This window comes from Varroa destructor, unplaced genomic scaffold (genome assembly GCF_002443255.2).
Source record: "Varroa destructor unplaced genomic scaffold, Vdes_3.0 BEIS01000004.1, whole genome shotgun sequence".
Classification (NCBI taxonomy): Eukaryota; Metazoa; Arthropoda; class Arachnida; order Mesostigmata; family Varroidae; genus Varroa; species Varroa destructor.
Genome location: NW_019211457.1, coordinates 30,178,887 through 30,202,179, shown reverse-complemented (window position 1 = coordinate 30,202,179; position 23,293 = coordinate 30,178,887). Strand labels below are relative to the sequence as shown.

General features: G+C 42.5%; 1 protein-coding gene across 12 annotated transcripts in view; it reads left to right on the top strand.

Annotated features, from left to right (window-relative positions):
• The first annotated feature begins 1,719 nt into the window (after positions 1–1,719).
• LOC111248628 (choline/ethanolamine kinase) overlaps positions 1,720–23,293 on the top strand; it is a 32,551-nt gene continuing 10,977 nt past the window's right edge. For 6 of the 12 annotated variants that reach the window (XR_002672631.2, XR_002672628.2, XR_002672626.2 and 3 more), the window contains exons 1-6: positions 1,723–2,767; positions 12,925–13,158; positions 20,790–20,942; positions 21,469–21,544; positions 22,554–22,703; positions 22,918–23,051. Coding sequence is in view for 2 of the 12 variants with exons in the window: in XM_022801287.2 (XP_022657022.1) it covers positions 2,361–2,767; positions 12,925–13,158; positions 20,790–20,942; positions 21,469–21,544; positions 22,554–22,703; positions 22,918–23,051 (1,154 nt within the window). In the remaining 10 variants the exon portion in view is untranslated. Of the gene's footprint in view, positions 2,768–12,924; positions 13,159–20,789; positions 20,943–21,468; positions 21,545–22,553; positions 22,704–22,917; positions 23,052–23,293 lie in introns of all 12 variants that reach the window. The other 6 variants (XR_002672632.2, XR_002672629.2, XR_002672627.2 and 3 more) reach the window with 2 other exon arrangements.

The following is a 23,293-nucleotide window of genomic DNA, read 5'->3' as shown; positions in this document are numbered from 1 at the left end:
GACAATGGACCTAGCCATTTCGCGATTTCAGACAGCGAGCTTCTTGACAAATAGACCAACAAGTGGACCATTTCGAGTTTCGATAAAGTAGCATAAAAGGTCTGTGGTCACGGAAATCAACGGAAATAGGAAGGTTCGTCCTCTAACAACTGTAAAATTATTAGGGTTTACAAGCAAGGCGCGACGCGCCTGCACTATAATTGGCCGTCACGGCTAGTTCAGTACGAGTTTCATATTTAGCGTAAATTTTATAAATTTACGCTTACGGAAGCTATTAGAGTTGGCAATTCTACGTAAAAACCGACCTAAGGCTCTCGTCCAGACTATGTAACTTTATACCCGACTAAGGCCCAGCTTTTTTAGTTTTTCTTTGCCGAATTTCGCTATAAGCCAAAGGGCGATGACGGCCTATCTAGTGAATACAGTTCTCGCCATATATATAACCATTCGACGACAGGGTTTACCCGTCTATTTGTCTTAGCCTCCATAATCGCGAATCTTCTATATAAGACTGTCATGTTGCTTTCATCTTCACAGGTTCATTAAGGTTTTTTTTAATGCAAAATAATAACACGAGTGTACTAAAACCGGCTAATCTGATATATATATATATATATATATATATATATATATATATATATAGATTTTTTTGAAGTACCCTTACATATGCATCATAACAATATATTAACTGAACAACTTAATCGATAGACGGGTACTTCTGATACGTTTCTAGAGCAATATTCTTTAATTTTGTCTCTAATGAATATTCTTTCTCATATAGTTATTGTATAGAAAGAAATAATTGTTTGTTCGAAGGATACGTTCTTTTCCCTAGGGCTACTTTTCGGGCAAGTATGCCCAAAATAACATCAGTCAGCCCAACAATCTCGTTTGTCGCCCTCGCGGCTGTGACTTAATAGCTCTTATTATCAACAAATACGAATAAAAAAACACGATATAACGTATTAAATCGGTCATAATTGAACTTGCAGCAAAACCTTCTGTAACAATTACAGGAACGTAATTTCTTTTCGCTTTTACCTCATTGTATTGTCTTTTACCTTTTTTTTTTTTTTTTTTTTTTATTATTGTACTTGTCCTAACTTAAAAAGTAGCAGCAACCATAGAAATAACGTTGAAATTATAATGATTAGCACTCATCTTTTAAACTGTAGACAAATGTTTCGTCCCTTCTACAGTCCCTCTGCACTTACGAGATACTGCATTCTGCACAACAGAATCGTTGGGCTGCTGAAGAGGGTACCACAGGTGGTTAGTGGCTTTTCATTCTCGCAAAGAAAGCTGGCCCTGTCTTGCGTTGCCACTTGGTAACCTGTTTCTTTTAGCTACGCTGTCGTAACCGTTGTTATCATTGCTATCGTAGTTGTCGAATGCTATTTGCCATAGCCGTTCCTATCTACAGTTTCATAGTTCAGAAAGGAGCCGGTGACGTGGCTGCCGCCGCTCCTGGCATATCCCGCCAAAGCTGTTCTGAGGTTCTGATTCACTCGTAGCGCCCCCGGTTTTGCGCGCACTCGTCCGCCATCATCTTCCCGGCTTCGCCACAAAACCAAAAAAGCTTCGCGATAAGTTAATCTGTCTATCGCCCCTTCCCTTCTTGTCCTTTCTATCGAGCGACTTTCCCTCTCCTAACAGCAACGTGTTTCCTCTATTAATAGAGGGATGAACCCGCGTGGCGCTCAGAGTTCATGAAGTCGTTCGAAGGGAATGCTTTGCTTGCGTAAGAAAAACAAAACCTAGGCAGCAACGGCAGCAGCATTGGCGACGACGACTACTAGATATTTACATAACATTTGCAACATTACTGTAGTTACCGCCGATCCCTGCTCCTGTATTACCGCAGTGATTGCAGGATTCTTTCACCTTGCTTCGAATACGCCGTTAGCTGGGAGGCCCTGCAACACGACTGCGTGGTTTTCCTGTAGCTTTTGCGCTTTTTATAACTGTGCAATTCTAGTGCAACTGATTGTATGGAAAACTAGCACAGAAAAGTGGCGTATGAACAAGAAGACGATAACGTGCCTATACACAGCAGTTGAAACAGAAGGAACTCACCTCGTTCAACGTGGGTGTTCCTGCAGCAGGCTTCTTAAGAAGGCGTTACCTTAAAGCCATTGCGAATTACATTGAACTACGACTTTTCTATTCATCCTATATATAGATATAGTTGGAAGTAACACAGGGATTCTGGCGTGTGACTATAATTGTGCCTTCTATACTCAAACCGTGTCGTTCTTCTATCTACCTAAGATATAGCAGAAGTCAATTTCCGAACTCATCTTGTTTAACGCCGTCCACGCGGTGCTCATTATTTTCCGAAGAGCAAGAAATACACTGCCATGTCCTTCGATAGTACATCAGTCGGGATCCAGCCGTTGGCGTTTTTGAAAGAGCACCAGATGGCCTCACGCGTCCACAACAGCAAACAACAATTATCCAGCAGACGTTTATTGCTACAGAAACCCTTGACATGCAACAACTCATCTAGCACGCCATGCAAAAACGCGTGCTGTACGATGTGCTCGACGACGCCTCAGGTCATTTCGAAGCCTACATACATTGCGCCTGATTGTGCAGCGTCCGGTGATTCGATGTACTCGCTTAACTCGGTACCGTCCTGCTGCGGTCCGTCTCCACGACGTATGGAGTCGTGGCTGAAGCGACATGCGAGGAAAGTCCGAAGGATGTACAAGAAGACTGGAGCCGGTATGGCAAAACGGAAACCGCTTTCCCTTTTAGTTTTCAGGTGGGTATAGTAACAAGCCTATATATATATACATTTAGCGAATTTTCTTATTTTGTAGACATGCTGGGCAAATGTAAATTAGGGCCTTACCGTATCAGTTATTGAAGCAGATCATTCAGACTTTTGGATCAATAGGCACAGCAGTCCTATTCCGGTATGAGTAGCGTATTAGCTGATGTGATTTTACTACGGAAGGAGTCGCTTAGGTGGCTAAGAACCACAACAGATTACAGGCGATCCTCTTCGTTTCCTTGAAGCATTCGTAGGCAGACATGTACATAACAATTAATTTACGTGACCTTCATGTGCATTGACATATTATCACTCGCTGTTAGATGGTCTTGCAAGTGTGATACTTGGTATAATGTTTCGGCATTGTTTTTTAATAACTCAGCTGGCATAACCGTCCATTTTTGACACGAACGAGTGAGTATACGTGCCTTCTATACATCGTGCAATAATTTCGATTCTTGGTCGCCACGTCTGCCTCTCTTTTACCCTTCTCTCTTTTCGTGTCGATAACCCTATGTTTAGTCGATAAATGGTATTTGAATTGCTACACTGTTCAACAATAATACGACCGTATCATGCACGCCCAGATCGAGAATATCCAGAGGTCGGCCAATCTGCGTTACACTCCCGTGGACTCTCAGCGAGATTTCGTTTCAGCCGCAGGCTTCTTCCTGGAAAGCATCAAATGATGATACGCATATCCAGACAAGACAGCTTAGGGAAAGCAAGACTAGCTGCGAAGATAAAACAGCTCTTGGTTTCTTGCATTCATATCTATTCGTTCAGGCCTTTGGCGTGCTCAGGATAATGCGCCGCATAAAAAGAGTATTTCTCTATTTTGTCTGTTCGTTCTTTGTCGGGTGTTGCGTCTGCATTTGGGCTTGGCCACTTTGGCCGTCTTGCAACATGGCATGTTCTGCAAAGCAGGCCATATAACAGACAGTACACACACAGATACGAATAAGGCTCGGTCGGAGACAATAGCTTTGCATTGCCCAATGGGGAGCCAGATGGCATTCAAATGCACCGAGCTAGCGCGAGCTCTTGCTTAACATCCAGGCATTTATTTTGATTGTATTTATTTATATTTTTCTATAACCTTATGGCATGGAACGGGATGATTTGGTGAGGCTTCGCCCTGTATAACTATATATATATATATATATATATATATATATCCGCAGCCAGTTCGATTTGTCCGAAACGCAAGTAAATGGGAAGTATGTCGAAGTTAGCCCGGGGCTAACTTGGGGGCGCTCTGAATAGAGCATCTTGGAGTGCTTCCTAGTTGCGCTGAACTATATTTTTAGCGGTCACCTCATTTGCTACGATCAAGGCCTGCTGTAGAGATTGCATTAGTGAAACATCAGCGATCACCAGCGAAGAATTCTTAACACGAGGATGCACACTTGCTTCGAAGCCATACGAAATCGCACGATAAGCAGTGGCCTCGCTTTGAGGGGGCAACTGAAGATGAAAATCAGGAAGGTAACAACCGACGTTTCAGCTATAGAATAGAATAGAAGTCTAGTATGTGCACACATCGAAACTGGGCCGTTGCAGCAGGCGATTGCCTTGGTAACCGCTGATATTTCCTCAGGTTAGACGGCCTCTTTTGAAGTGCTCACTGTTGCGAATCACAGACAACGAGGTAACGCTCTTTAAATGACTCCTTTAAGAATTTTCCTTTTACGTGTCTCTGTGCGATGAGAGGCGTCATTTCTATATCGAAACATGAAGGGTTAGGCCTGTGTAGAGACGCCTACGTATGGAAAGCGCTAACGCTACAAAAATTATAAGCGGTATGCGAAATCCTCAAACGCCGTACGGTGTTTCCTTATCATTGCTGGATAATGCTAGGTACGGCTCAACTTTTAAACAATATGTTTCAATACAACTCATTAACGTTATTTAATTTTACCCAATCTATCGTTATCACATTTACGCTATAGCCGTATCGTAAAAAAAATTTCTGCTGTAAATAGTCATAGATTCATCGTTATAGGATTTTGTGTGTTTCTGTAACTAGCTAAGGCGCGCTACAGCGTCCCCACACTTTGAAAGTGTTTCGAATCTCAGGAGGTCCTTATATTCTGACAAAACATATGGCTGAGCTTTGTTGTAGGACTCATCAACTACTTCATGTTATGGGATTATCTTATCAGAAATGATAACGTCGTCCAAAAAACGTCTGCTGTTTAAAGCACCAAGGGTGCGTACAGATAGAATCATTCTGGCATTGACGCGACAGCTTTCTAGATTAGAGAAATACGAATATGGTTAGTCGATGGCTCTCTGTGTAAGAGGGAGCAGCAAAGATGTTTTGAGAATTTTCTTAAAATTATATTCAGAAGAACGCAGAAGGTAAATGATTAATATAATAGTAAATCATAGAGGTCAAGATTCATTGATGAGGGATTTCCTCCTTGTTAAAGATTAGATTAAAATTAGATCTAATTGAATTCATCTAGTATGGATAGCATGGAATTGAGAACAAAAGGTTTTTGACGCTTATAATAACGAAGCCGCACTAATTAACCCGGGTCATTATTAAAAGCGTAGTAAAATTCAGCGTTAATTTAGATTTATTAAGCAGTTAAACATTTATCAAGATGCTCATTTCATTCAAGATAGCAGCTTCAGCGTCAACATAGTTACGTTTTGCTGGCGCGCGAAAGAATCATCTCCGACATTATGCATCACGTTACACAGTCATTCTTGCAAAAAGTCTTCTAAAAAGACGCTTTGATCGTCTTGTAGATATCCGTATGATAAATACAGAGATATGTAGCCCGAAACCGAACGTTGTGGTAGTTTACCGTCACGACAACCACATCGAAAAGAGAAAAAAAAAAAAAAAAAAAAACACACACACAGGAATAATTGGTGACGAAGTTCACTCATTCAATTCGAATCGTAGTACCTAGTAGTAATCTACTGGCAATCTATTCCTTTGATGTACTCCTCCTATGATGTACCTTTAGTAATAATATTATAAGGTAATATCTGAATAAAATGGGCTAAGATAAGTTTTAGCATAATGAACTTCTAACAATCGATGAACCGTACCTGTGCAACACAAGAGGCAATTGCAAATAGAAACTGTTCAATAGACCCAACAAAATAGAGAGAATAGATTACAGGATGACGATCATTGCGTTGTCATAGCGAAGTTGTTTTTTCTACGTGGAGTCATAATCAGGATTCTATTGTTCACGCAAAAAGAGCTAACTGATTATTCGTATTCAATTCCATAAAGTGGAGCCAGGTTTACATTCGAACTTTGGGCCTAATAAATCACCAAATGTAAATTAATTCTACTCGATTCTGTTTTCATCGCCCGTACGCTCGACCCAAACGTGTACGTTTTATAATCCTGATTAATTTAGTACAATTCCTATTCTTGCGCTAAGAACAAAACCTTCATTAATGATATGCTCTTGATCTTCGGAAGAGATAGCTACTGACATTTCGATGGTCGTGGCAGGACTTCGTATGTCCTGTCTAGACAACAAGCCGGTTATATAAACAATGTTGCCTTATTCATTTGAACTACCTTGTCTTTTTGGTAATGTCAGATTAGTTGCCCTGTTACTTGGCCTTGCGTCCCACTCAGGTCTCTTTGGGACTCACTGAAATTATATTTGAAAAGGTTCAAGTAACCACCGAGAGTCTTTTGCGATAGAATGGAACTCACTCATGGATAATCTCTTTTTCAGCTTTAAAGGTACCTGGACAGTTAAATCAAACAGTATTATATGAGTAGTTTATGATCTGTACTGAGAAATTTATATACATTTTTTTCGGAGATGTTAAACATTTTGTTTAGTGAACTAGTAACTTTTCATACTAGTTTTTAATAGCTGAGGTTTAATTTAGTTTATGAATATTACCCCTTAATGGAAAAAATACTTAGCTAGATATATAACGATTTCACAATTACTTCGTTTCTTAACATCTCAGATGTATCCATCTTAAGTAGGCACTGATGTTTTAAGACAAGGCATCCATTGATGGGCTTGTGGATTTGTCATCGATCTCAGCGAGTTGATCATGAATCAATCAAGACTGCCGTTGAAAAAACAATTAGTTAGCTACTTTGTTTATGATGCCTCTAATTCTAATAGCCATAGCTGAACGATTACGAATACGTACATCTGTACATAGAAAAAAGCCAGTGGTTTGCGTATTCGAACGACGCCCGACCAAACGCTGGCAGAAAGTCAACTGCTACTTCAATCGAATACTTCACCTTGAATTATCATCAGCAGCCACTTTCGAGCCCGCCGGCATTCAAATTGCTACGATCCTATTGTCCAAATTCGCGCCATTTTCCTGTGTACTTTTATTATTGATAGTTGGTTCAGTGTCGAAAGTGTAATGCACTTATCCCTAGTTGAGGATACGCTGTGCGTCCCGCGTGGCTCGTTTGCATCAATATCTTCATCAGGAATAGCCGATCTTTCGAGCTCAAGCGAGCTATCAGCTAATAGCGTTTTTCATCGCTCTCTGTCCATTGAAAAAGAATGCTTAGCCGTTACTTTGTGATCACCAGTCATTATGATCGCGGTGATTCATAAGCTTCCGTATTTTCATTCAAGGCTCATAAGTCTGATATATGCGAGAGGTATATTAATTAAGAATCGGTATATAAAAAAAAAAAAAAAAAAAAAAAGCCGTTTGATCGTAAAATAGTTTAGGCAGAAATAGCAATATCAGGAAGTGTTTAGGCCGCAAGGTATAATAAGCCTATGCCCCGCTACGATGCGTTACCGCTGAGAGCCGTTATCTCTTGTGAAGAACACGCACCCGATACTTGCCTGTCTACCATCTATCACGAAACAGTAGCGACATTACGACTACGCTGCATACAAGCAGATAAACAGCTCTTATTTTCGAATACACAAAGTAAGAAAAAAGCTTATTTGAAAACCGCTATACAGACTAGCTAAAATTTTATTATATGTATGAATAGAGCGTTCCATCTTAGTTTTTCTTAGCGTTGTACCCGTCTACATCAGTCGATCTGTTCGCTCTATCCTCTCACAGGGAACTGTCTGTATCAGTGCTATCCTTCGGCTTACCGAGCCATGGCCGGCCGAACAGAATTATGCTCAGACCTCTGCGTACCTTAAGGCTGAAATATGACCTATCTGGCCACTATTAGCAGTCGTCCACTGGGCTTTTTGTCGTATGAATGAACCCTGCTGCCTCGAAACGATGTGTCACACCCAGCAAAATCAGTCAGCCAGTACGAGTTAAAAGAATCCAAAAACAGTGAAGTCTACTCCAAGGTTCATTTCGTTGATGGGAAGTCGATGTTGTGGCGAAAAATATCCGTCAAAAACGTCCCCTTCTACAGCTACGAAGTCAGTCGGAATTTCGGGGGGGGACGGATGGGGGCACCAGTCGGAGGTTACGATAGGTAATGTTTTGTATAGTAGCTTTGTATGACATGCTGTACTAATATGATTGTAAGAGGGTCAGCGTTCATAGGTTGTGACACAACAACTCACTTACGTTACCAGATGGGCAGTATGGTTTAATTGGGTGTGGTGAATAAAGTACCCAATGTCAAAAAACATTTGAAAATTGACAGATTTATACGCATATAAAATCAGCTTGTAATAAACTATAATTATCCTAGTTTGTCTCTAGCACTTTTTTGCACTAGTGGGCATTTGCACATGTTTTAACGCTTCGAAGCATTGTTTCTGCGTGAGCGGATACTTGAAATCACCTATTCGAAAAGGAGAGACTTATCGACAGCAAAAGGTTTAACCCTTGCTGGGTTCCAATCTGGAATTTAACGGATTTAATGTTTGTAATTTAACTCGACAGAACTTTTAATGGAACTCGCGTGACTATTGTTCAAAGTTAAGTAAGTGCTAAGTGGACATTTGAATCGTTGCACTGGAAGGAAACTTGCTCCGATGATCTGATTAATGTAGTATTACGTCGTACCACCACCACCAACAAGCATGTCGCAACGAGCGACTATATCTACCTGTTTATACTGTAGATATTTTTACTTACCAAGGGAAATTGTGCGCACCTGTATACCAGCATCAGTTCAGAATTTTCGCGATTCCCGCCCAAAATTTAGATACGTTCTGCCTATCAAATCTAGCCTCCTCTTATTACTCGCTTATTCACTGGTGACTGTTGCTGTATTTGTGCGTGGACTTGCTCGGTAGCTTTTCCGGCGCTGCCCTTAATCTACGTGTTCAGATATAGCTTTGTACTAAAAGTGTGCGTGGTTTGTCAACTCGTCTGGCCTGTGACGGGTCCGCCACGCCTCTCCTATTGCGACAGCCGTGTCCCATTTACACTTATCGAGGATCAGCTGGACGCTTACCATATTGTCTAAGGTAATGTACCATATATTGACGATTCTCCGTACATATATATATATGTATGTATGTGTACCAAAAAGCGTTGTCGCTCTATGTAAGTGAGCTAACCCCAATTTAACCTTCGACCTGATGTCAAACGCCAGTCTCGTCATCAACAAGCGGTCGACCTACGCTTCGTAACAGCCGGGTCTACTGTCCTTTTTAATACGTGGCCGAGCTGACTCTGCAAATGCAATGCTATCGTGCGGCTGTAATGGCCACGGTTGCTGCTGCAGCCTGATTTTGGTGGTTCCTTCGCAATGGAATCTTCCGCTCTGCCATTATGTTTAGTCCGTAGGCCACTAGCATCCTGGCCGTACCTAGCGTTAGCCTAAATGACATAGGCAGCTGCTTCCTTTAGGCGCGTATGAATCGACAGGACGCAGATGGCTAACGTGAGTGGACTGTCGCTCCAGTACAGCAGGCATGCTTTGCCTGTTCGATCAGAACTGATTTTTGCTCTTTTTCGACCTGCTCCGCCGCGATTATTTCTGAGCTGGTTCATAGAGCTGTTCTTCCAGTCAGGCGGACACCGAACGCTGAACGGCAGAAGCAACGATAAAAACCTGACCAGTTCGAACCTTTCACTAATTGCAGCCATCGTGATAGTAGGGATATTCCATGGCGACGGTAAACCTTGGCGGTGGAGGGTAAGGCCTGTTGATTCCTATTTGAAAATTTGGCACTTAACTAGTTGTCGTTACGTGACATGTTGTTTACGTAAAGACGAGTTAAAGCCTCACCTCAACTCGGCGGCCAATCGTAACTGATTTGCCACGCTATCATGGTGTCCAGGCAGCGTTTGCTTTTGTCCGAGGGAAACACATAAAAATGATAGTCGTCTTTCCGGCATGTGAAAGACAGCCGATCGGTGAGCGCTAGGTTTGTAGTGCCGGCAGAGGTCGCAGTAGCAGTCCCTGCAAAGGCTTCCCAAACAAGGGGGGGGGGGGGTGGCGAAGCCTCCTCCCTTTCGCTTAACTGTCCTTCAACTTCGTTTTACTCGTTTTAGTAGATTTAGAGTAAAAGTATGAAGGTACAGGTATGAATCTGCGTGTGTGCCGATAATCCTCTGTCTGTCCTATAGAGTATCGCGTACTTTTTGGGCTCTTTACTGCTGTCTCATCGAACCGGGCAACAAGAAGACTCTTTGCAAGAAGACACCGTTCAGAAAGTTGACATCCTCATTCCTGAATTCCACGAAGATTTCATTCCTCACTCGGCGTCGACAGACTCGCTGAGACCACTAACATTCGGCACTGTCAAACACCCAGACATAAATACGTACCCACAGTCTAGCATAACGAATACAACCACTGCAGTAATCTACTCCCTTCATTTGGGAAAAATGTCTGATTAATAGTCGAATCAGCCAGACCAGTCATGATGCAGTAGCTGATGGTGTATACCAACTAGAGATCTACAAGGGAATGTGCTCGTCTTTTCAAGGTTTCATCAGAAGAGTGATATGGAGAAGAATTCCAGTAAAGGCGAGCCGTGTTCTAACCGGCTTTTCGGATATATGCCATAAATAGCATGCATATGAACATGGAGCCAACATTTGGGGTTTTAGGGTGGGTTTAGGGGTGATGAAATTATGAACGTCTGAGAACGTCAAATTTTGGCAGTAATTATTTGTAATATGAGTATAATGTAAATGATAAATGACGGCGTAGATGTCGACAAGAATTTTAGAAGGAAAGTCGCATGTTACAAGAAAAACAGAAGCTGCCTTCAGCGATGGGGCGTTAAGCGCGAATGAACACCGAAAGGTATTCCGTTCTACACATTGTATAAACGACGGCAAGCATATAGTCTCAAATCAGCAAGAGAAAGAACTATATGTACCACTTACAAATATAGTAGTATTAACCGGCTAATGTGTTCGATTACCTTGTGCAGTTCTGTTGAATAGATTCGTAAAACGAGTATCCTTTTTGAAAGATATCAAAGGATATTCAATCAAAAGATCGAAAGAGGCAAGTGGATTTGATCACACTATAGCGCACGAGGGCTCGCTCAGAGCTCTGTTACATTTTCATCGCTTTATAGGCTCCACTATTTTGCAAAAAGCGCAGTTTACACCATTGCGTTCGTCTCCAAGTGCAGAGCAAACTTCTTAAACTTGAGTGCTTGTAAAATGTCCATTTGGTTTTCTGACTGATAATCTCCAAACGGCCGGCACGTTGGCGTCCATGATCTCAAGCCCGCTATGCATTTTTTGGTTCCTGGTCTGGTCTGACATGCGCGACGTCGACACTCCCATTTTCTTTCGGTGGTTCTTAAGGGGGTGAGACCTGCTTCGACGCTTGCGTTTACCCGAGGTCCAGTGCCTCAGGCCTCTATTGAGCTCTAGCCCGACACAGCCACTCCTGACACCGCCTTTGTAGCAGCTATATAGTTGATTAACGTTCCGTTCTCACAGTTGAGTTCGATGTGTGCCCGGATTTGCCTTCTCCAGCATGCGGTAATGGTTCCATTATGGAGTGGTCATCGGACCCTTTGCCAGAACTAGATCCCCAAACTTCCAATGCCCTACAACTCTATACCCCAGTCGCCCTCTTTATGCCAGTGCGCCCGCGGCGTCCTGCCTGAGGAGCATCCCGGGTTGCTTTGATCCAAACCCAGGCATACGCCCTCATCCACTGCGAGTACAACCGAACGGCCTTCATTCGCGTTCCCTGACGAAGCCTACAGTTTTCTCCATCTAGTCAGTAATACGCTTAAATGCTGTCCATGGCGATCCCCACGACGTAAGCAGGCTCGTGCGTTAGGTGTACCAAGGTGTCCAGGCCACCATTTGCGTTTGAGTTTGTATGCGTGTCTGAACGCGGCTGTACATGACTTATAGTGTGTGCGTGCGTGTTTGTCTGTCAGCGCATCGTAGGATCTCTCAAGCCTCTTAGGGCGAACTTGGTAAGCACGCTTCACTCTCCTCCAGCTCATTCTGTCTGTGTGCTGGTGACTTGGTCGTTTGTTCGACTGCGCCCTATAATCGCAGTGGTAGCTGCTTTGTCGGTTGCTGACCGTCTGGCCGCCTCGTTAGTGATCGGTTTGTGTCCGTATTGCCTCCTCTCGCTTCATACATCCCTCTCCCATGTAGCGGGCCTCCGTTGGGCCGGTTCAGCTCATGTCAGTCTGCCCGCTGACATTCGCGAGTGCTGGTCGTTCTGCCGATGATTCTTTGACTACTAGCGAAATTTCTACATGTAGTAGCAGTAGTAATAGTTGTTATAGTTCGATCAGTGTTTGCTAATTAACAAGTTCAACTAGCATAGTGCTGTGGTATAGTTAGTTCAACGAATTCGGAAGGAACCGACCAATTTGTGCTGTTGATTTGGCGGCGCCAGCCCCGTTTAGATGTTCGATTTGATTGTGCCTGTCGTACCATCTGCACTTGCGGCAACTGGCCCTTAACAGCTGACAGAGCCGGAAATATTACGTACGGTAGTGTGCGACTTACTAGCAAACGATTACTGCTCGTTAATCAAGTAGCAATCGTTCCTGTTCTGTCATCCTGTAATCTTATGGCTAGCGCTCCGTTGGGTTTAAAGAGAGAAATCGCCAACACCCCCGTTTTTCCTGCTAGGAATTCGTTGCTGCGCGACATTTAGTCGTAACGATTCCTAGCTACTAGTACAATTCAAGTCTGCATACTTCAAAGGAAGGAAAATTTATTGAAACAAGGAAAAAACGAAGGGTCGGTTCTACTATATTGATCTTAACGCCAAACTGCCTGGTGCTTTCCTCAAGTCTTTCAACATCCGGACCCAGGGCGCGTACTGTGAGTCTACGGTCTACTAGTGAAAACGCCACGATTAGCGCGAATTCGCAACCACGTGTAGGGGCGGGGTGCTGCCTAGAGGCTGATCGGCAGCAACAGCAGGGGCCGCGCCAAAAGGAGTCGCGGTGTGATAGTGTGAACATGTGCTCCATCCACTCAGGAGAACAGAACATATCTTTCATCTCACTCCTTCCAAATGTCAGGTAAACTCCATTATTTATACGTATTAGCATTGCGAAAACATTTCGATGCTCATTCGGGCAGCAAGAGTTTTTGTTTGACCTTTATCGCCTGATTGTTATTAATTTTCGAGACAAAAACATATTGTTATTTATTATGCGCATATGGTGTACGACAGTACGAAAAATAGGCGCAAAAAGCAAAAAAAATAACTACCCATGGTGGTTAGTAGTAGCAGCAGCGTAGTGTCGTATCCTGGAGAAGTTTCCAGAGCTGATTCGTTTCAAAGGTTGATGGAGGCTTTAACTCTATCGACGCTTGGTCATGTTTAGGCAATATCTAAGTTTCAATAAATTAACTTTCTTTCGAACCGGCTTTTGTACTCATTTGCGTGCAGAATGCTAGATAATTCCTCGGTTGGGTCTTTTCTTACTTGAAGAAGCATTCAGCCTCGAATCGAGTTCAAGCAATAGGTCTAGATAGGATGTTAGATCGGTGTGACACGATCTATTACAAAATAAAACGAAAGGCGGTTATTTTTCCCAAAAACTGATTTTTTTTTTCAAATTTGTATGCGTTGTTTTTAAACGTCGTCTATATATCGAAGAAAAATGCAGGAAAAGACCGGAGTCACCGACGTCCGTAGCCGATTAGGTCATTTTTCTCCGAGATATTTGTTGTACATGCAGAAATTTTACCAAAACCAATAGCTCGTTTCTAGCTCTGTTGTACATTATGCAAGTGTATGCAAAAAATTGTGTTACATCAGCAAGACAATGGAGAAAACTGGGTCCGGCTACGAAAGGTCAATGGGAGCTTGGCCTATGTGTAGCAGCTATTGATGTAACTTCCAGCAAGTGCACGATTATGTATGAAACAATGGGGCTGTTAACAGCTATTTTGTTTCATCCTGTTGAATTAGCAATAACTTGAACGTCCTAACATTCTAGAGGGCAACAATGTTACATTATACTTTATCTATGCATGGTAGGTCAGCTTGTGTTGGAGTATACGATCTGTGATCTGTTCGTTTTTGACGTCGCTCTCAGTAGAAACGTGTTAGGTCCTCGTTGATTGCAGACGAATATCGCTAGATAAATTGTAAGCAAATGTGTCTTGCCATATTTGACAAGCGTCATCCCACGCATGGAAGATACATTGGAGATTCTCATCGCTCGTAGCTCGCGTTGCATATTCTTAGCTATAGAAGCAGTCATGACATGCAGCCCTTCTGTGACGTGTCCGGGCCACTCGTACCCTCGATTATAAAGTTTTTTTTTTTCTCCTCTTTTAGTGGTTAGTGCTACACGCAAGCACACGGTTTTCAATAATTGGAAGAGCCGTTTTGGTCTGATGTCATTTATTTGAGACACTATCTCTATATATATATATAACAATTACCATATGGTATTCATCTATACGAGATGGTGTATTGTGTTCTGGTGTTGAAACTACGTTCTATTCGTGTTGTTTTCCCAGTTGACCACTGAAAGAAGTGGAGTCGAGTATCTGGTTAAGTGCTCCAGTTTAGTATCGCTGCGGGCGGGTGTTTCCGCCGCAGTCGTACTATAATATATAGTTTTTAGTTGTTTAAATTGTGAACTACTGGGTTTGAGGAGCGTTGGGACTAGGCGTTGCTTTTCTTTCCTTGCTATCTAATATTATATTGACTAATGCATCTACGCAAAGTCATACCGTATGTTACATGGAAATTTTCATCAAAAACCTGCTTTCCCCTATATATATATATATATATATATATATATATATATATATATATATATATAAGTAGAATCGTTTAGCGTTAGACTGATTGATGTGGTTTCCTCTAACGGTTTGACGTCAACCGCTCTGACCTATGAAATGCTTCTGGATCCAAACACAACCGACTGATTTTTGCCAGCCGACCCGGATCGTGTAGTAGCGTTCTATATGCGCTAGCGAATTCTAAACTCACAAGGACGAATCTACTCCATGTAACTCTGCATGGTAGAATCGATATAAATTATCGCTCTTAATTAGAGTGAAATCTCTTTCGGATATGAAATGAAAAACTGATTATCGTAGCCATACAACAAAGCAATGTCCGGTCATCGCTCAGTGTCTGTCGGTCCATAGTAGTAAATGGTTGTCGTTGTCGTTACGCATAACCATAGTCCCATAGGGTTAAGCGTCGCCGACGCTTCGACGCGGACCGTAAAAATACTGCTTAAGAAGCTGGTCTGAGAAGGACTAAAATGGTGTTCTTAGAAACCCAAAGCTACTCGAATTGGGCTTGCAATTATTTTTTTTCATATTACACTGACCGACAGCCATTGCAATAGAACCTGTGAGCTCGATAATAGGGTCAAAAAATGTATATTTTTTGTTGTATATTCTTATTAGTCAAATTGAACCATAGCAAATCTCGAACACATTACATATGTGAGAGCTTTCGTCTCTAAAGAATTTGCCGCGCCTTTATGTACGTACATATCAACGTCAAGTAGTACTCCCACATGACGATTCTTTGTCGCGACTCTAATTATTCTTAATTACTCCTCGCCTGCTGTAGCTCTTAAGCATAGACCATTTCTGACCAATAAGCAGGTCACTCAAAAAAAATAGCAGTTCAAGTCTTACAAATGGGTAACATGCCGCCATGCCGGTCCGGCAGATCCAGCATGGCACTGTTCTCTGGAAATTATTTGATGCAAGGCTGCCTTTGCTTTATTTGTTGGTCTGCTTTGCGTATCTACCTCGGCTGTGTACCTTCCCCCCGTGGTCATCGGTCGTTTTAGACCTAACGGCGCGTAACGCGGCCACGCGATCAGCGCCGTCGCTACGACCGCGGAAGCTCTCGACAGGTTTGAGACGACCGTTAATGTCGTCTCTGTGACGCCACCCTTCAGAACGCCAGCGACTGCTGACGCTGGAGAGCGTGAATATACACCCAGTTATAGCGATCGCTGGGTAAGGTGATTTGTCTGTTGCTGGCTGACGCCGTCCCTATACTTCTATAATAGAAGTTGTCTCTACCAAGGCGATGATAGAACGGGGGAAAGCTGGACACAAGGACCTTATCTAGCTTAAATCAAAGAGGTGTTCATTCATAGGGGAACGAACGTCGCAGCTGTCGTCTACATGCCTCTATGCCGTGGATGTTAAAGTGGATGCTGCTTTCGATCCTTTTCTGGCATCGTCGTATTTTGCGGACATTTTGAATGATGCAGTTCCAGTCAAATTTCGTTTTCCAATAGTAACATAAGACGTAATCAGACTTGGGCCAATAACTTGGTTTTGCACGATCTCAGAAGAAGGTAAGTCAGCTTGGTATACGTATTACAGTGTGTAGTTTACAAACTGTGGCCAGCCTCTGAGTTAAAAGGGTATATATAGTTCGCTGCTATTTTCGTGGCCATCGTGAGGTTGCTGCCATTGAACGTTGGGATGGTGATGATTCCACTTGTGGCGAGCTAGGGAAAGTAGAACTTGAGCGGTGTAAATCTCCTTCGATAGCTTTAAATTAGTTAGCAAATTTTGCCAGCTGTTTAAAAGCGCTAATAATGCCGTAGAGTATAGTTGGCTTATTAGCAGTATTGATCGGATTTGAGCGTCCGCTATCACTCATTGCCAAGCAGTGATGTTTGGCCCCAGTCAACTGAGCTTCCACTTGGGCATGTTGCCGATGGGGTTGACAACTACGTTCATAATGTTTGGGGGTAGGTTTACTCGTATTTACGCTACCGAGACATGTGTTTATATTCGACGTACCACTAATTTTACATTTCTGCCTCATCTTATTCATAACACCCTATCATGTGTCATATGCACGATGACACGAAGAAAATTCATATATCGTATTTTAATGCGTGAGACATACTTGACGTGTCGCCCACGGTAAGTGGGGAACCCATTACAACGGCAGCTGAATTCCAGTCGAGTTATCGACACTTACAACGCTGTTTTTCATTAAAAAAAAAAACTACCGTCGATCGAATTCGAATCCAGCAAGGCTGTCAAACATAAATTCCCTCGTTCCGGTGAAACGGAAGATGGCAGAAGCGTTTTTCAAGGGACATTTCTCCTGAACGTCTTGTTTTGGCGTGGGTCATCAACCCACAGAAAAATCTGCGACAAAACTAGCACGCGATGGGTGTCGCCGCTCCCGTTGGTATGTTGTCGTGTTTCTGTTTTTAATCAGTATGCTTGTCTACCCTTTTTTTCTATTTTTTCACGCGATTTCTTACGTAAAAAAAGTCTACATAACTTTGCCGTTAGGTGATTCAGGAAAGGCTCACTTCTTCATTGAATAACTGTACGTGAATGGAGTAGACTGGACGCCAGCACTTCTCAAAACGTGCTACGTTTTTTTATTTAGTTTGTATGTACGTTCCATAAATGCACGTTCAAATTAACAAAACAACGGGACTTCTCTAACCATTTTCACAGCTGCCTGAAGAATTTCCTGTTATTGACTTATCGACATGATGATTAATGCTTTTTTCTGAAGAAATAAATAATGTATCTATTATCGATTCATTCTATTGCTGTCTTACAATATGATACGAGTCATCACCTAGAGCCGCGGTAACAACATCGAGCAGAACAAAAATCAAACAATGTATATTGACATCAGATGTTCTGTCCACGATAAATTTCAGTCCAATACCGATTCACCAATACATCCTCTCGTCGTGGTCTGGATCATACATCGTAACCTATCAAGGACTAACTGTTTAACAGAAGCGGGACTACCGCTTCTGTTAAACGGTTTTCCCTGTGCCGAACTCCCTTTGGGACGTATCTCCCAGATAGCCGTTCAGCGTACAGACCGTGTACAAATATTGGATGCTATGCGCACTACCGTAGATATTAGGACGTCGGTTCTTATCCCACCATTTGGCCCTAGTCGAGGTCCAGCTTCGTCTCCATGCCGCTCACCGTTATGCTCTCGTATGGATTGTTGTTATGAGCGTTGTGATGATGCAAACAATGTGACGTCCATCGCTATTCGCAGCTAATAGCTGCGTTGTACCTCAACTAAGGGACGCAAACATGGAAGAAAGAACAACGGCACTGAGGGAGGGTCGTATCGGCTTTGATCTCTGATGTCGCCAACGACATTATTAGATAGAACTCTGAATTATTTTAACCAGACACTGGTTTAATTGTTCAGCCTTCTTTTGCTTTCAGCGCAGTCCTTTCGTAACATACCTCCTTCCTGGTTTATCTTAACGGTATAGGAAATATATGTCCGTTCGGAAGAAATCCTATGGTACGACATAAGAATTTGCGCACTTAACCAAAAGCCACCAATAAATAAATACCCGTTGTGTAGATTTCTAATTACACAAGTGTCCATGTTTATAATTACATCCTTGGCACAGTTAATGTTGTGAGAGTTTTGTCCACTAAAATCTGACTGCTGCTTTGTAGGTGTTGTCGATATAGAGCCAATTTAGGAATGCTATTTCGGTTCTTCATGCCATATTCAGGCCATAACATGGGTGTCCGCCAATCTGGCTACACCCACCAGTAAATTCGTCACTACTGAATGTGACTCCCATATCAGTCTTTCTTCGCCATGGTGTGAAAAGATGTTTAGCATCTTGCATTGGTGTTCACTACCCCATTGTCATGGGCTCCTCAGCGCTGCCGGGAGCCCTTCGCAACGAGCTGAACCCATCATGGGTCATAGACCACAAAGAGACTTGCAGGTCCTTTTGCGCACTCTGCGACCTTGGGTTCAGGTTTGTCGGCGGGGCGACGGTTTGGTCTGTAGGCTTATCTCGCACAGCTTTTCCTCTCCCGTTTGCACTGAGCCTTCTAATCATCTCTCGCACTCCAATGACCAAGAAGCTTTGGGTTGCTTCTCCAGCTTGGAGTACCTTGCAATCTGCCTAGTCTCTGCCTCCCTCTGCAAGCTAAAGGTCAGTAAAAATGAGGCGAACGTAGCACAACAGAGTCCTGTCGATAGCTTGAGCCCTATAAAGAGTCTTCGCATTTCGCGGGCGCCGGCTCCAACGCCGCGAGCTGTTCAGCGCAAGTGGTGTTTTACCGCTTTGAATCAAGACATACTATGCTTCGGACTACTGCCGTATGGTCCGGTCCAACCTAGCCTACGTTAACGACCCTATGCCTAGCTAACGAGCCGAACCTGTTACTAGATGATTGGAAGATATAGAGCTAAAACATAGAACTGCTTCGTCGAAGAAACGTCGCGCCACCGTAAGTGGTTAGGCAGTACGCCTAACCGAGTGACCGAGGCGACTTTAATACCGCTAGATCAGAGCCAACGGCAAGCTCTAGACCTCTAGTTACCCCCCTCCTCTCCCCTCCCCTCCCCTGACCTTCAAATATGAAGTTTCGTTACAAGTTCCTTCGAGAATATAACTACGAATATGCTAGAGAACTTAAAATACTTTCGCGAACTCTCCACAATAATCTGGTGTAATAGGTGATCACATACGGTTTTCATGGCTAGCCTTTGGACGGTTACAAAAAGACTGCTAACAAAGTAAGACCACACCTTATATCTTTTGGCATACATCATTTCTTTGACATTCATAATCACACGACTACAAGAATCGGGTCGTAGTCGTCGTACAAAAAAGGGGAGTCCTTTTGAGAAAATTCCTTTTTTAGACTTGGCTTCTCAGATCTGAAGACATCTGTCTTCAAGCTGCTATTTTAGCTGCTGTGTTGAAAATTCACTGCAACGTGGTACAGGTCAAGTCTAAATAAGCAGCAGAGAAAGAACAATACTGATAGCGGTAGTAGCCACAGGAATTTAATTTCTAACTGAGAATTTCTTATTTAATAGCGTTTTTATTTGCGTCGCAAATCGTTCGCGTTGAGCGGACCTGTTGTCTACGACCGATCCATATGGAGCACTCATCCCAACATTGACTCTCCGCTAAAACAAGTTACCCTTTCCCTTTAGACTGGCGGGATGTATAGATCGTGTTGGGACTAATGGGCGCTTAAATACAGTAAAGTGCACTAATCCCTTAACGTAGGTAGAAATCTACTTTGTAGGTTGGCAGCGTATCGAGCATTTGGGGGCATTCTTCGCGCGTTAAGCTTTTAGACGGCTAAAATATAATTTATTGGCAATGTTTACATCATAGACTGTACATAAACTGTATGTCTTCCTTTTTGAGTTCACCCTGAACTAGTGTGGTAGTAATTGGTTTCATAGGACATTTCTTATCGTTAAATGTTTGCAACTTCGATTTCGTATAGTATGCTATCTTCCTGGAATAAAGGGAAGCATTGTATGTATGATGAAAAGTAGCTCATTCAAGTGAAATTCTGTTAGTAAGAACAATTTTATCTCAATGACGGTGGTTACATGTTCGGCTAGTATTCTATACGTATATTCTTTTTCTGTATCCAGTTAATTTTCACACAATATAATAGTGAGGTGCAAGGGCTCCGCTGTCGGTGACCTCAACCGTAATAACGAAACGAGTCTCCAAACCACAGTCTCGTATTGCGATACCGCAGCTGCACGCTGTCGATTTCTGAATTTGAGAAAATCCAGAATTGATTGAAACGCCCTTTTCGGTGATGGGCACTAAGCATATGGCTTATATATATATATATATAGCTCAACTGCAGTAGTAGTTTAATGGTATGCTTGACTTTACTATTGGCTTCACGATTTCAGCGAGCCGGAAAAGAAGCTCGCTGGGGCCTGGTCTACAGGGGGTTGTGCAGCCTCTTCAGAAATGCGGTCGAAAGCGTACAAAATCTGTCGGGAGTTCCTTTCGGGAAGTTGGAAATCGATCTCCTCAAACGATATGATCTTCAAAACTGTTGGGTAAGCACTTGTTTTGAATCTATTTTCACACCGTCAGCAGAATTCATTTTAGTCGTCTTGGCATCATGGTAGACATTGGTGCCTTTTTGGCCACGTAATTGCCGAACTATTTGCAGCAGATTCACGTAACTCGCAAATCCGCTCACGGAAAACTGAGATTTATCACTTACACAGGAAGACGATAACAACTACCCCCGATGAACTGTAACATCGATATCATATTTGCTGATAAGTAGTTCTCATATGATCGCATTTGCCAAATACGAGATATAGGTTAGCCAATTATTAAGAGCGGTATGAAGGGCTTATCATTGCTAGGGTTTTAAAAATTGTTGCCGCTTTCTTTATTTAATGTAATTTTCTCCTCTTTCACCTCTTCTTTTGCATTTTCTTTCCTCTGCTTGATTTGTTGTTTTGTAACTTTATGGTGACTCGTTAAACGAAAATAGAAAACAACTCAATATGCTATCATTATATATTTCAGTACATAGAATTAATGAATAAAACGGAGTGGTTTGTGTTGCAGTGGCGGCCTATCAAATCTCCTCTACTATTGTTCGCTGCCGGAGACTCACACCCCCCTGTGCGGGGAACCATCTCAGGTAAATTACGTTGTTTAGGAGATCATTGCCGTTTTATGGATGTAGTGTTTATTTGAATTACACAGTGAGCGTAGTACGCGAAGATACGATAAACCACCTGTTTAGGGGATCTTCCTAATCAATGGTCAGATCATCGTTGATAGTGTACGCATGCACTCTTCTGCGATGAAGTTTATTCGGTTCACGTTGTTAGACGGTACAACTACTTTAACCCAGATTGAGCTGCTTACGCAGAACAGGACCATTCGCTCTATGTACGATGCTACTATTAGCGGTTGATTTTGTGCTCGTGAATCGCGGGCGGGCCCAACTCGTAATAGAACCGTTCGGGAATTTGAGTGATGTTTCAAGTAGCTTTAGAAGGCTGGTGTCTTCCACGTTAAAACGAAACTTGCCTATGCCCAGTTTCACACCAAGAGAGCTTCACGTGCGCTTCAATTTAGTACGCAATCGCATTATTACTGCATTTGCAGATATTTGCTTAAAAGAGCTCGAACTCTGTACAGAAAAAAATAATAAATATAGTAATAATAATATATAGTAATAAATAAAATAATATAGTAAATAGATAATAATACATGTCGCTACAATCGCCTGACAAGACTTGCCAGCTTCATGCACTGTTCCTAGACAACCCTCATGTACAAAACGACAGTGATATGCTCTAGATTTGTCTAGCTAGGATCAAAACATCAGCATCTGGACTGGTAAAATCGGCTTGTTACATATGTAAAATAAGGCACAAACCTATGTCAAATGTACGCAAAGCGTCGAGATCTCTACAACGACCATGACGCATTTTACTTTACGCTGAATTTATAAATTTTATGTTTACTGTAGTATACGGCGAGACGCAAAAAACGCTTCGAACTCTAATAGCTAAAGTTCGGGTTTTGCAAGTAACTGCTCGGCAATAACTGCAAATATATGTACTTTAAACGAGTTGAAAGAAATCTTGACCTTTTAATTTACCCTTTACGTTGACTTGTCAATGTTTTTGGACATGTAGGTGCTAATGCGAATGTATGGTCAGATACATGGCGACCAAGACACGTCAACAATTACCGAATCTATCATTTGCACGTTGCTTGCCGAACGGGCTCTTGGACCAAAACTCTATGGCGTGTTCCCTGGTGGACGACTCGAAGAGTACATTCCGGTTAGTAACTAACGCTATAAAACGACAATATATCATAGTAATATTGTACAAGTGATAAACATATTGGTTTCGGTGTCGATTAGGATCGAGGTGTAAACAACGGAATCGGTTTCTGCTAAAATAATTTTAAGGACCAACGAAGGCACTGTTATTTGATGCCGACTCATACAAACGTGCGTGCTGTGTCTTATTATTTTGCGTTTTGGCGTCACAGGCTCAGGCACTGATTACGGAGCAGATCAGACAGCCGGACATCTCGCGGTCGATATCTCGTAAGTTAGCGCGCTTACATGCTCTTCAGGCCCCGCTGACCAAAGAGCCAACGTGGCTCTTCGATAACGTTGAAAAGTAAGTTCAATCATAATAAGCGAGCACTATCACTGTTTCCTCTATTCTATTTGTTCCACGATGTATATCTATGTATGTACTGGATTTGAATCGATCTTTATTATGCGATTGTGAAGCACTCATTCGCTAAAACAAAGCCGAAATAGGTAGGTTTCTAAACTACTGTTTAATATGCCATATATTTGCTGCGTTTGGAGTGTAGTTATTAGCTGTCTCTCCCTAGATATGTGTACATTATATAT